The sequence below is a fragment of the Salvelinus sp. IW2-2015 genome, unplaced genomic scaffold (assembly GCF_002910315.2).
Source record: "Salvelinus sp. IW2-2015 unplaced genomic scaffold, ASM291031v2 Un_scaffold987, whole genome shotgun sequence".
Taxonomy (NCBI): domain Eukaryota; kingdom Metazoa; phylum Chordata; class Actinopteri; order Salmoniformes; family Salmonidae; genus Salvelinus; species Salvelinus sp. IW2-2015.
In genome coordinates, this window is record NW_019942673.1 from 117,529 (window position 1) to 132,852 (window position 15,324).

A 15,324-nucleotide genomic window follows, 5' to 3' on the forward strand; every position below is an offset into this window, starting at 1 on the left:
CTAAGAAAGTATACGTTCAAGAATATATTTTCATCGTATGTGCCATTTTCAATTAGCATTTTGAAAACTACAGGGAAATCTGGTCTCTATGGAGATGTGAGAGACTATTCTCCTCCGAACCTTGTGTAAAAACCAGCCCCGGTACATACAGTATTGTTTGTCTTACAACATATACCACCGTTCAAAAGTTTGGGGTCACTTAGAAATGTCCTTGTTTTTGAAAGAAAAGCACTTTTTTGTCCATTAAAATAACATCAAATTGATCAGAAATACAGTGTAGACATTGTTAATGTTACAAATGACTATTGTAGCTGGAAACGGCTGCTTTTTAATGGAATATCTACATAGGCGTACAGAGGTCCATTTATCAGCAACCATCATTCCTGTGTTCCAATGGCACGTTGTGTTAGCTAATCCAAGTTTATCATTTTAAAAGACTAATTGATCATTTGAAAACCCTTTTGCAATTTTGTTAACACAGCTGAAAACTGTTGTGCTGATTAAAGCAACAATAAAACTGGCCTTCTTTAGACTAGTTGAGTATCTGGAGCATCAGCATTTGTGGGTTCGATTACAGGCTCAAAATAGCCAGAAACAAAGACCTTTCTTCTGAAACTCGTCAGTCTATTCTGGTTCTGAGAAATTAAGGCTATTCCATGCGAGAAATTGCCAAGAAACTGAAGATCTTTGTACAACGCTGTGTACTACTCACTTCACAGAACAGCGCAAACTGGCTCTAACCAGAATAGAAAGAGTGGGAAGCCCTCAACTGACAGCTTCATTAAATTGTGCCCGCAAAACACCAGTCTCAATGTCAACAGTGAAAAGTCAACTCCGGGATGCTGGCCTTTTATGCAGAGTTCATCTGTCCAGTGTCTGTGTTCTTTTGCCCATCTTAATATTTTCTTTTAATTGGCCAGTCTGAGATATGGCTTTTTCTTTGCAACCCTGCCTAGAAGGAAACCACAAATGCTGATGCTCCAGATACTCAACTAGTCTAAAGAAGGCCAGTTTTACTGCTTCTTTAATCAGAACAACAGTTTTCAGCTGTGCTAACATAATTGCAAAAGGGTTTTCTAATGATCAATTAGCCTTTTAAAATGATACAGATTGGAACACAGGAGTGCTGGTTGCTGATAATGGGCCTCTGTACGGCTATGAAGATATTACATTTTTTTTTTAAATCAGCCGTTTCCAGCTACAATAGTCATTTACCACATTAACATGTCTACACTGTATTTCTGATCAATTATTTTAATGGACAATGTTTTGGGCTTTTCTTTCAAAAACAAGGACATTTCTGTTGTACAATGGTGAATACCCGTTTCTTATTTATCCGATGTCATGGTCTATACTTCCATTTTTCCTTTTAAACACGAGCGTTTGTGTATGCTGTGTCATTCACAACCACACAACAACCTTGGATTTCATACACTTATGAAATACAGTACACGGCTTCAGTACTTTTTGTTTCAGGAAACAAATGATCTGGGAAAAACTTCACAGCTCACAAACCTTGTGACCAACCGTAACATAATGCTGGGACTATTCATAAAACAAAGCAGACAGATATAAAGCATTTGGTGTTGAAGATGAGAAATACAGTCAAACGGTTCTGCTTAAATAATTCAAATGTAGCCTTGATTATCTATGCTAGTGATAAATCCTATTTAAAAATGTACACAAACAATATGAAAATGTTCTATTGAAAATGGATTGACAACAGATAGGCTAAATGTCTTCTTTCTCTGCCGTCAATGAACCATCAAGCCACTATGAACGTCAACCTTACAAGTATCCTATGGTCAGATAAACAGGAAATTATGTAAGGCACATTCTTACTGCACATGCTTGAGAAGGCACTCAATGCTTAGTCCCCATCTCATTATGGCTCAAATAGCACTGAAACTCTTGTTGACACATGATATTTGGCCCTTATAGTACAGACACCCTCCTATGTAGACACCAGTGTCCCCTTTATCCCTCACTGCAGCAGGTCTCCATCCACTGTTAATCCATTAGCCCTCCAGGACCATCTCCTCACCTTCCTACGGTAAGTTCTTATTCTTTCACTCATAATGGTTATGAAAAGGGCTTGGAGAAGGAGAACTGATCCCACGTCAGTTGATTAGTATTACCAACGCATGTCAATATTACACACTGCAACTGTCCCAGTAGTCTCTTTAGAGGCCTATAACGGCCTAATCCACTTGTTTCTCCAGGACTTGGATATGAACCTTCTTTTTCTGCCTCTGGTAGTTGCCAGGCAGTTTGAGGTTCTCCTCTGTGAGCGTGCTCCTCCTCAGTGAGTCGCTGTCTGAACTACTGAGCTCCACCAGCGACACACYCTGATAGAGAGACAAGGGAATCAATGTCATCAACGACATAACACAATTTATCTCATCAACATAATGGGCTCATTTGAATGGTAAGCCGAATGTCAAATCAAATTTTATTAGTCACATACACATGGTTAGCAGATGTTAATGCGAGTGTAGCGAAATGCTTGTGCTTCAAGTTCCGACAATGCAGTAATAACCAACAGTAATCTAACCTAACAATTCCACACTACTACCTTACACACACACACACAAGTTTAAAGGATAAAGAATATTACATAAAGATATATTAATGAGTGGTGGTACAGAACGGCATGGCAATGCAGTAGATGGTATAGAGTACGGTATATACGTATGAGATGAGTACTGTAGGGTATGTAAACATAAAGTGGCATAGTTTAAAAGGCTAGTGGTACATGTATTGCATAAAGATGCAAGATGCAGTAGATGATATAGAGTACAGTATATACATATGAGATGGGTAATGTAGGGTATGTAAACATTGTATTAAGTGGCATTGCTTAAAGTGGCTAGTGGTACATTTTTACATAATTTCCATCAATTCCCATTTTTAAAGTGGCTGGAGTTGAGTCAGTATGTTGGCAGCGGCCGCTAAATGTTAGTGGTGGCTGTTTAACAGTCTGATGGCCTTGAGATAGAAGCTGTTTTTCAGTCTCTCGGTCCCTGCTTTGATGCACCTGTACTGACCTCGCCTTCTGGATGATAGCGGGGTGAACAGGCAGTGGCTTGGGTGGTTGTTTCCTTGATGATCTTTATGGCCTTCCTGTGACATCGGGTGGTGTAGGTGTCCTGGAGGGCAGGTAGTTTGCCCCTGGTGATGCGTTCTGCAGACCTCACTACCCTCTGGAGAGCCTTACGGTTGTGGCGGAGCAGTTGCCGTACCAGGCGGTGATACAGCCCGACAGGATGCTCTCGATTGTGCATCTGTAGAAGTTTGTGAGTGCTTTTGGTGACAAGCCGAATTTCTTCAGCCTCCTGAGGTTGAAGAGGCGCTGCTGCGCCTTCTTCACAACGCTGTCTGTGTGGGTGGACCAATTCAGTTTGTCCGTGATGTGTACACCGAGGAACTTAAAACTTTCCACCTTCTCCACTACTGACCCGTCGATGTGGATAAGGGGTGCTCCCTCTGCTGTTTCTGAAGTCCACAATCATCTCCTTTGTTTGGACGTTGAGTATGAGGTATTTTCCTGACACCACACTCCGAGGGCCCTCACCTCCTCCCTGTAGGCCGTCTCGTCGTTGTTGGTAATCAAGCCTACCACTGTAGTGTCATCCGCAAACTTGATGATTGAGTTGGAGGCGTGCATGGCCACGCAGTCGTGGTGAACAGGGAGTACAGGAGAGGGCTCAGAACGCACCCTTGTGGGCCCCAGTGTTGAGATCAGCGGGGTGGAGATGTTGTTACCTACCCTCACCACCTGGGCGGGCCCGTCAGGAAGTCCAGGACCCAGTTGCACAGGGCGGGTCGAGACCCAGGGTCTCGAGCTTGATGACGAGTTTGGAGGGTACTATGGTGTTAAATGCTGAGCTGTAATCGATGAACAGCATTCTCACATGGGTATTCCTCTTGTCCAGATGGGTTAGGGCAGTGTGCAGTGTGTTGCGATTGCGTCGTCTGTGGACCTATTTGGTCGGTAAGCAAATTGGAGTGGGTCTAGGGTGTCGGTAGGGTGGAGGTGATATGGTCCTTGACTAGTCTCTCAAAGCACTTCATGATGACGGAAGTGAGTGCTACGGGCGGAAGTCGTTTAGCTCAGTTACCTTAGCTTTCTTGGGAACAGGAACAATGGTGGCCCTCTTGAAGCATGTGGGAACAGCAGACTGGGATAAGGATTGATTGAATATGTCCGTAAACACACCAGCCAGCTGGTCTGCGCATGCTCTGAGGACGCGGCTGGAATGCCGTCTGGGCCTGCAGCCTTGCGAGGGTTAACACGTTTAAATGTTTTTCTCACCTCGGCTGCAGTGAAGGAGAGCCCGCAGTTTGGTAGGGGGCCGTGTCAGTGGCACTGTATTGTCCTCAAAGCGGGCAAAAAGTTGTTTAGCCTGTCTGGGAGCAAGACATCCTGGTCCTCGACGGGGCTGGTTTTCTTGTAATCCGTGATTGACTGTAGACCCTGCCACATACCTCTTGTGTCTGAGCTGTTGAATTTCGACTCGATTTTGTCTCTGTACTGAGACTTAGCCTGTTTGATTGCCTTGCGGAGAGAATAGCTACACTGTTTGTATTCGGTCATGCTTCCGGTCACCTTGCCCTGGTTAAAAGCAGTGGTTCGCGCTTTCAGTTTCACGCGAATGCTGCCGTCAATCCACGGTTTCTGGTTTGGGAATGTTTTTATCGTTGCTGTGGTACGACATCGTCAATGCACTTCCTAATGAACTCGCTCACCGAATCAGCATATTCGTCAATATTGTTGTTGACGCGATGCGGAACATATTCCAATCCGCGTGATCGAAGCAGTCTTGAAGCGTGGATTCAGATTGGTCGACCAGCGTTGAACAGACCTGAGCGCGGGAGCTTGTTGTTTGAGTTTCTGTTTGTAGGCTGGAATCAACAAAATGGAGTCGTGGTCAGCTTTTCCGAAAGGGGGGCGGGGGAGGCCTTATAAGCGTCGCGGAAATTAGTAAAACAATGTCTAGTGTTTTTCCAGCCCTGGTAGCACAATCATATGCTGATAGAATTTAGGGAGTTTGTTTTTTAGATTAGCCTTGTTAAAATCCCCAGCTACGATGAATGCAGCCTCAGGGTGTGTGGTTTCCAGTTTACAAAGAGTCAGATAAAGTTCGTTCAGGGCCATCGATGTGTCTGCTTGGGGGGGAATGTATACGGCTGTGATTATGATTGACGAGAATTCCCTTGGTAGATAATGCGTCGACATTTGATTGTGAGGAGTCTAGATCAGGTGAACAGAACGACTTGAGTTCTTGTGTGTTGTTATGATGATCACACACTTCTCGTTAATCATAAGGCATACCCCCCCGCCCCTCTTCTTACCGGAAAGATGTTTGTTTCTGTCGGCGCGATGCATGAAGAAACCAGCTGGCTGCACCGACTCCGTTAGCGTCCCTTGAGTTAGCCATGTTTCCGTGAAGCAGAGCACGTTGCAATCCCTGATGTCTCTCTGGAATGCTACCCGTGCTCGGATTTCATCAACCTTATTGTCAAGAGACTGGACATTGGCGAGTAGTATGCTAGGGAGTGGAGCCGGATGTGCCCGTCTCCGAAGCCTGACCACGAGACCGCCACGTTTTCCCCTTTTTCGGCGTCGCACAGGGTCGCCGGCTGGGATCAGATCCATTGTATTGGGTGGAAGGCAGAACACTGGATCCGTTTCGGGAAAGTCATATTCCTGGTAGGAACGATGATGAGTTGACGTTAATCGTATATTCAGTAGTTCCTCCCGACTGTATGTAATGAAACCTAAGATTACCCGGGGTACCGATGTAAGAAATAACACGTAAAAAAACAAAATACTGCATATTTTCCAAGGAACACGAAGCGAGGCGGCCATCTCTTTTCGGCGCCGGCGATGTGTTTTTACAATAGTTTTTACAATATGTCAAAATAAACATCTCCAACCCACATTTCACACTCACAAACTGAAAATATATGCGTACATTGTACAATCAATTGGTGAGAAAGACTCATATCACATTAAATTTGTACATATCCACTGTATACATGAATTGCAGCAAAGTTGGTTCCTGTTTCAATCACGTCCTTGGTCACGTTCACGTGAGTCAAACAAAAACAGCCTAATGATTGGTTGACAATAGAGCCTCCCACAATGCAGGTGAAGGCTACAGGATGACCTTTAATCACAGGATTTCTGTAAAGTTCATGCAGTCGACATGTAGTTGCAAGTCGTACAATTTTTATCCTGATAATGCAACACACTTTGAAAGGCGGTGACCAACGATGGTCCCCGACTTCACAAAAGTGATCAGCTCGAACTCGCACAACGTCTCACCTGCAGTTTAAGGACAGAGTCAGCAATGTGCAAAGTAAACAGCAGAATATGGAAGACTTCCACAAAAACCATGAGTGCGAGGCACAAGGCCAAACTTCACAGTTGTTGCCCCGGGAGCTATAATGTTGCAGCAGAATGACAAAAAACCCAACCGTGCACACGCACATTGTCTTGTTGCACTCATCTGCGGTTCAACCTGTTAATTGTGGCAAAGTCATATCGCAGAGTCTCGGTTTAATTGAGCTGATGGAAACTGGAAGGACCCTTTCTCTGCTCAGTTGTTCCACAAAATGTAGCCTGAACAGCCGCTAGTGGTCGCTGTTTACCTCTCTTTTGGAGTGGGACCGAGATAACAGCGACCACTAGCGGCTGTTCAGGCTACACAATATGATAGGCCTGCTCGTGCTGTTCCGACGTCACACTTCCCCTCGCTATAAAAGACAGCCACACTAGACTCACCATCTCTATGACCTTTCCAGACTCCTCCACCCTCTCTATGTCATAGTGGCCCTCAGGTGCCTGCTCCATCTGCAACTTGAGCTTCTCATTGGCCTGGGCCATCTGGGGCAGGAAGTTCTGCAGTCTGTCCATAATTGAAACACGACACATTTACATACAACTGTAACTACACACGTAGCAATCTACTTAACATATTTAGCAAGCAATACACACATTTCGATGGGCTAGAATCTACAAATAACCATGGTGTGCTGTTATTATTCTGTTTCTGTCTCGGTAATGACCTGAAACGGAATAACAGCGCACCCTGGCAGAAGACGTGGCTATTTGTAGAATCTAGCCCATCTACAAACAAACGCTAGAAATGTTTTTAACTCACCACTACTTCTTGGGACCCTCTTGGTTTGCAAAGAACTGCTAGCTTTGGGCCCCTTCGACTTGAGGAGAAGCTTGTCATGAAGACCTATGTACAAGGACACCGAAATGTTACATCTGACCACACTGATAGTATGAACACAACAGTGGATGCTGCTGAGAGAAGGTCGGCTCATAACAATGTCCAGAATGGAGTGAATGGTATCAAACACATGTTTTTTTCAGTCGTGACATTATTATGAGCCATCCTCCCCTCAGCAGCCTCCACTGGAACACAGTGTTGTTAAGAGTTGGTGCATGTAGCTAGGACATTGATGGTAAAATTAAATGAAATAGCTATAATTGTACAATTTGTCAACTCAGTTAAATCAGTTGATAAAGCAATTCCGGAAAAAGGATCAAACCTCCTCCGTTGCCACACGCGAACAAGTCTTGTGAGCTTGTTTTCTTGTTGTTCAAATTGAATTCCATTTTCTTCGTATGATGATTTTGCTTCAGCGTGTGTGCTGCCGCTGTTTTGTGCTTGCTTCCGCAACGTGGAATCCACTTCCGGTGTCATGAACGCCGACGACGTTTCAAAATAAAAGTCCCTGAGTTTCGTAGCAGGAAGAGGATGTCACATAAACGTGTTAGGTGCAGTGAAATGTGCTGTTTTTACACAGCGTCAGCCATAGTAGTATGGTGCCCTTGGAGCAAATTTGGGTTAAGTGCCTTGCTCAAGGCACAGCCGGCAATGCTATTCGTCTATGCTATTACATAGTAACAGAAAAAATGTCTGTACTTTAGACTAATATTATAATGCAATATTTTATGTATGAAGTTATGTGGTCTGTCATCTTTTTTTTGGGGGGGGGGGGTTATATGTGTTCTTGCCTGACTTTAATCATTTGTCAATAAAATAAGTATTTAAAAAAAAATATATATATATATTGTTTTGTTTAAAAAATATTTGTCCCTGTTCTAATTTCATGGTCAAGATCATGACATTGATGGTAAAATTAAATGAAATAGCTATAATTGTACAATTTGTCAACTACTTTTTAAAGTTTATTTTTGAATTTTTCTGGTGATACAATTTGATTAATTATATTAAACTCCAAATGATTGGTCACTACTGTCTGTATTTATCTATATCACGAAGACTCTTATTATAATGTGCTAAATGTAATATTATTACTGACGGAACTGACATCTTTTATTAAACCTATGACATTTGTAGAGCATCAGGAGTGTGAGTGCTGCAATTTGTGCAAAGAAAGCTTTTGGAGCTTTATGATGTTGTAAATAACATAACAGGCTTAAAGGTTCTGGCAAACAAATTAAATGTATTTATAAAGTCCTTTTTACATCAGCACATGTCACAAAGTGCTTATGCAGAAACCCAGCCTAAAACCCCAAACGGCAAGCAATGCAGATGTAGAAGCACGGTTGCTCGGAAAAACTCCCTAGAAAGGCAGGAACCTAGGAAGAAACCTAGAGAGGAACCAGGCTCTGAGCCAGGCTCTGAGCCAGTCCTCTTCTGGCTGTGCCGGGTGGAGATTATAAGAGTAAATGGCCATTAAGGCCAGATTGTTCTTCAAGATGTTCAAACGTCCATAGATGATCAGCAGGGTCAAATAATAATCACAGTTGTTGTAGAGGGTGCAACAAATCAGTACCTCAGGAGTAAATGTCAGTTGGCTTTTCATAGCCGAGCATTCAGTGTTCGAGAGAGCAGTTGCAGTAGAGAGAGAGAGCGAGAGAGCGAGAGAGGGAGAGGGAGAGGGAGAGGGAGAGTCAAAAACAGCAGGTCCAGGACAATGTAACACGTCCGGTGAACAGGCCAGGGTTCCATAGTCGCAGGCAGAACAATTGAAACTGGAGCAGCAGCACGGCCAGGTGGACTGTGGACAGCCAGAAGTCATCAGGCCAGGTAATCCTGAGGCATGGTCCTAGGGCTCAGGTCCTCTGGGAGGGGAGGGAGAGAGAATTAAATTCACACAGGACACCAGATAAGATAAGATAATTACACCAGATATAACAGACCTACCCTAGCCCCCCAGCACATAGACTATTGCAGCATAGGTACTGGAAGCTGAGACGGGGGGGGGATCTGGGGACACAGTGGCCCCGTTCGACAATACCCCCGGACAGGGCCAACCAGGCAGGATATAAACCCACCCAGTTTGCCAAAGCCCAGCTCCCACACCACTAGAGGGATATCAACAGACCACCAACTTACTACCCTAAGACAAGGCTCAGTATAGCCCACGAAGATCTCCTCCACGAGCCCGAGGGGGTGCAAAACCAAGGGGGCGAAAACACATTTTGTACATTAAGTAAAGTGCTCTGACATACGATCATATGATCCGAGGAATAATCACCAACCAGTGGCAACCCGTCATTCATTTTGAGCCCCACATTTTAAGCAAAAAAAACACAAATATATATATTTTTTTGGGGGGGGCTTGTCTGTTTTGCATGTTATTTTGGCATTAATACGTGTCACATATCAGTTTGCAAACAATGTAAAAAATATATATACAGTGGGGAGAACAAGTATTTGATACACTGCCGATTTTGCAGGTTTTCCTACTTACAAAGCATGTAGAGGTCTGTCATTTTTATCATAGGTACACTTCAACTGTGAGAGACGGAATCTAAAACAAAAATCCAGAAAATCACATTGTATGATTTTTAGTAATTAATTTGCATTTTATTGCATGACATAAGTATTTGATCACCTACCAACCAGTAAGAATTCCGGCTCTCACAGACCGTTAGTTTTTCTTTAAGAAGCCCTCCTGTTCTCCACTCATTACCTGTATTAACTGCACCTGTTTGAACTCGTTACCTGTATAAAAGACACCTGTCCACACACTCAATCAAACAGACTCCAACCTCTCCACAATGGCCAAGACCAGAGAGCTGTGTAAGGACATCAGGGATAAATTGTAGACCTGTACAAGGCTGGGATGGGCTACAGGACAATAGCCAAGCAGCTTGGTGAGAAGGCAACAACTGTTGGCACAATTATAGAAAATGGAAGAAGTTCAAGATGACGGTCAATCACCTCGGTCTGGGGCTCCATGCAAGATCTCACCTCCGTGGGGCATCAAATGATCATGAGGAATGTGAGGGATCAGCCCAGAACTACACGGCAGGACCTGGTCAATGACCTGAAGAGAGCTGGGACCACAGTCTCAAAGAAAACCATTAGTAACACACTACCCGTCATGAGATTAAAATCCTGCAGCGCACGCAAGGTCCCCTGCTCAAGCAGCGCATGTCCAGGCCCGTCTGAAGTTTGCCAATGACCATCTGGATGATCCAGAGGAGGAATGGGAGAAGGTCATGTGGTCTGATGAGACAAAAAATAGAGCTTTTTGCTCTAAACTCCACTCGCCGGTGTTTGGAGGAATAGAAGGATAGTACAACCCAAGAACACCATCCAACCGTGAAGCATGGAGTGGAAACATCATTCTTTGGGGATGCTTTTCTGCAAAGGGGACAGGACGACTGCACCGTATTGAAGGGAGGATGGATGGCATGTATCGCGAGATCTTGACCAACAACCTCCTTCCCTCAGTAAGAGCATTGAAGATGGGTCGTGGCTGGGTCTTCCAGCATGACAACGACCCGAAACCAACAGCCAGGGCAACTAAGGAGTGGCTCCGTAAGAAGCATCTCAAGGTCTGGAGTGGCCTAGCCAGTCTCCAGACTGAACCCAATAGAAAATCTTTGGAGGGAGCGAAAGTCCGTATTGCCCAGCGACAGCCCCGAAACCTGAAGGATCTGGAGAAGGTCTGTATGGAGGAGTGGGCCAAAATCCCTGCTGCAGTGTGTGCAAACCTGGTAAGAACTACAGGAAACGTATGATCTCTGTAATTGCAAACTAAGGTTTCTGTACCAAATATTCAGTTCTGCTTTTCTGATGTATCAAATACTTATGTCATGCAATAAAATGCAAATTAATTAMTTAAAAATCATACAATGTGATTTTCTGGATTTTTGTTTTAGATTCCDTCTCTCACAGTTGAAGTGTACGTATGATAAAAATTACAGACCTCTACATGCTTTGTAAGTAGGAAAACCTGCAAAATTGTCAGTGTATCAAATACTTGTTCTCCCCACTGTATATCATTTAGTTAATAAAGCTGCATACAAACATGTTCTCTTTTTTGTTTCCTGTAGTAAGGCAGCTCCAAAATACAGGTGTTTCAGCCTAGCTCAGTGCTTTCTGTGGTGGTGCGGCAAGCCTGCAGAGAATACGGACGTTGTGCCGTGATTGGCTCACTGTTCTGTCACTCATGGGGACACTACGTCACCACCAAGTCTAAGGGTAGAGATAGAAAGTTCTAGCTCCTTGGGTGCTGCCATAGAGTTACATAAGAAGTGCCCATCCAAGATGGCTCAAGGTCATTGGTCACAGATAAAATGACGTCAAATCACGTTATATGAACAGTAGCTTTGATTGGACTGATCATGTCAACATCATACTTTCAAAATCTTAGCTAGCAGTCATCATCATGAATCAAGTTGACATTCTATTGGCAAATCCTTTATAATCCTTGTCATATGAAGAGAAATAATGAAGAGAAATTATAGATAAAACTTATCGGTGCTGATCAACCATTGCACATAAACATTACACAACAAGTTGGAAATCGCAAATTCAACAATGAGTGGTTTGGAAGGAATCAGTAACAGTGGCTAACTTCAATTATTGTAAAGAAATCACTAGCCGGCTATTCAGTGGAGTGGCTGTGTGGTCCCAAATCTGGGATTAAGGTGCTCTTTTCCAAGTTTAAAATGATAAACATTTAACAAAGTGAATGAATCATGAGTTGTGCGGCGCTCAAAACAACTGTTAACTAATAACTGCGAAAACTTGACATCAGTGAGGTCAAGGCAACTGGGAAGTCGTGAATAAACAAGCAACACTGCAGGATGCATGAGCGCACCAGCTGTTCTGGACGACTGTGTGATAACGCTCTCGGTAGCCGATATGAGCAAGAGCTTTAAACAGGTCAACATTCACAAAGCCGAGGGGCCAGACGGATTACCAGGACGTGTACTCAAAGCACGCGCGGACCAACTGTCAAGTGTCTTCACTGACATTTTCAACTTCTCCCTGACCGAGTCTGTAATACCTACATGTTTCAAGCAGACCACCATAGTCCCTGTGCCCAAGGAAGCGAAGGTAACCTGACTAAATGATTACCGCCCGTAGTACTCATGTCGGTAGCCATGAAGTGCTTTGAAAGGCTAGTCATGCACACATCAACAGCATCCTCCTGGATACCCTAGACCCACACCAATTTGCATACTGCCCCAACAGATCCACAGATGACGCAATCTCAATCGCACTCCACACTTCCCTTTCCCACCTGGACAAAAGGAACACCTATGTGAGAATGCTGTTCATTGACTACAGCTCAGCGTTCAACACCATAGTGCCCACGAAGCTCATCACTAAGCTAAGGACCCTGGGACTAACCCCCTCTGCAACTGGATCCTGGACTTCCTGACGGGCCGCCCCGAGGTGTTAAGGACAGGCAACAACACGTCTGTTACACTGATCCTCAACACTGGGGCCCCTCGGGGGTGTGTGCTTAGTCCACTCCTGTACTCCCTGTTCACCCAGAACTGTGTGGCCAAACACGACTCCAACACCATCATTAAGTTTGCTGACAACACAACAGTGGTAGGCCTGATCACCGACAACGATGAGACAGCCTATAGGGAGGAGGTCAGAGACCTGGCAGTGTGCTGCCAGGACAACAACCTCTCCCTCAATGTGAGCAAGACAAAGGAGCTGATCGTGGACTCCAGGAAAAGGCGGCCCGAACAGGCCCCCATTAACATCGATGGGGCTGTAGTGGAGCGGGTGGAGAGCTTCAAGTTCCTTGGTGTCCACATCACCAACGAACTATCATGGTCCAAACACACCAAGACAGACGTGAAGAGGGCACAACAACACCTAGTCCCCCTCAGGAGACTGAAAAGATTCGACATGGGTCCCCAGATCCTCAAAAAGTTCTACAGCTGCACCATCGAGAGCATCCTGACCGGTTGCATCACCGCCTGGTATGGTAACTGCTCAACATCTGACCGTAAGGCTCTACAGAGGGTAGTGGGTACGGCCCAGTACATCACTGGGGCCAAGCTTCCTGCCATCCAGGACCTACATACTAGGCGGTGTCAGAGGAAAGCTATAAAAATTGTCAAAGACTCCAGTCACCCAAGTCTTAGACTGTTTTCTCTGCTACCGCACGGCAAGCTGTACCGGAGCGCCAAGTCTAGGACCAAAATGCTCCTTAACAGCTTCTACCCCCAAGTCATAAGACTGCTGAACATTTAACTGTCATGTTTTGTCTTTGATCATCATGTCTTGTCCCTGTGCTTCCCTCTGCTGGTCTTATTAGGTTCTTTCCCTCTTTCTATCCCTCTCTCTCCCCCTTCCTCTTTCCCTCTCTCGCTCTCTCTCTCTATCGTTCCGTTCCTGCTCCCAGCTGTTTCTCATTCTCCTAACGACCTCATGTACTCTTTCACACCTGTCCCCTATTTTGCCCTCTGATTAGAGTCCCTATTTCTCCCTCTGTTTTCCGCTTCTGTCCTGTCCTTGTCGGATTCTGTTTGATGTTTGCTGTTCTGTGTCCTTGTTCCGCCCTGTCGTGTTTTTTGCCTTCTTCAGATGCTGCGTGTGAGCAGGTGTCTATGTCAGCTACGGCCTGTGCCTTCCTAAAGCGACCTGCAGTCTGTGGTCGCGTCTCCAGTCGTTCCTCTCTATTGACGAGAGGATTTCAGTTTCCTGTTTTGGATTTACCATCGATAATATCCAGGAGAATCATTATTTGTTTATACTGGAATAAAGACTCTGTTTCTATTACGTCGCTTTTGGGTCCTCATTCACCAGCATAACAGAAGAATCCGACCAAGAATGGACCCAGCGACTACGGATTCTCGCAACACTGCCGTCGAGATCCAGGGAGCAATGCCGCAGACACGAGCAGGAATTGTCTGCTGCTCGTCATGCCGTTGAGACCCTGTCGCTCAGGTCTCCGATCTCTCAGGACAGTTTCAAGAGTCTTCGTCTCGTGCCACCAGCTACTTCCTGGTCATCCGAGTCTCCCGGAACTAGGGTTAATAACCCACCATGTTATTCAGGGCAGCCCACTGAGTGTCGCTCCTTTCTCACCCAGGTGATATTGTGTTCTCTCTCCAGCCCAACACATACTCAAGAGAGAGAGCTCGGATCGCTACGTCATATCACCCTTACTGGTCGGGCTCGGAGTGGGGCACAGCTATCTGGGAGGCAAGGGCTGAGTGTCTAAGTTTATCAGAACTTTAAAGAGGAGATGATACGGGTTTTTGATCGTTCAGTTTTTGGAAGGAGGCTTCCAGGGCCTGGCTTCCCTATGTCAAGGTGATCGATCCATAACGGATTACTCTATAGAGTTTCGCACTCTTGCTGCATCCAGTGACTGGAACGAGCGGCGTTGCTCGCTCGTTTTCTGGAGGACTCCACGCTGAGGTTAAGGATGAGATTCTCTCCCGGGAGGTTCCTTCCAGCGTGGACTCTTTGATTGCACTCGCCATCCGCATAGAACGACGGGTAGATCTTCGTCCACCGAGCTCGTGGAAGAGAGCTCGCGTTAACGGTGTTTCCCCTCTCCGCATCTCGACCATCTCCTCCCACCGGCTCAGAGGCTGAGCCCATGCAGCTGGGAGGTATTCGCATCTCGACTAAGGAGAGGGAACGGAGAATCACCAACCGCCTTTGCCTCTATTGCGGTTCTGCTGGACATTTTGTCATGTCATGTCCAGTAAAAGCCAGACGTCATCAGTAAGCGGAGGCTACTGGTGAGCGCTACTACTCAGTCGTTCTCCATCAAGATCCTGTACTACCTTGTCGGTCCATCTACGCTGGACCGGTTCGGCTGCTTCCTGCAGTGCCTTGATAAGACTCTGGGGCTGAGGGTTGTTTTATGACGAAGCATGGGCTCGGAAACATGACATTCCTCTCAGACAGTTAGGGAAGCCCACGCCCATGTTCGCCTTAGATGGTAGTCTTCTCCCCAGTATCAGATGTGAGACACTACCTTTAACCTCACAGTATCTGGTAAACACAGTGAGACCATTTCCTTTTTGATTTTTCGTTCACCTTTTACACGCTG

At 45.3% G+C, this 15,324-nt stretch overlaps 1 protein-coding gene across 1 annotated transcript; it reads right to left on the bottom strand.

The window, feature by feature from the left end:
• Positions 1-36: 36 nt before the first annotated feature.
• LOC112069326 (NOP protein chaperone 1-like) lies at positions 37-6,922 on the bottom strand. Its single transcript, XM_024136632.2, has 2 exons — positions 6,791-6,922; positions 37-2,348 (listed from the first exon to the last, which is right to left on the bottom strand). The coding sequence occupies exons 1-2, from the start codon at positions 6,920-6,922 to the stop codon at positions 2,202-2,204; spliced, it is 279 nt and encodes a 92-aa protein (XP_023992400.2). The 3' UTR covers positions 37-2,201.
• Between the last annotated feature and the right edge of the window lie 8,402 nt (positions 6,923-15,324).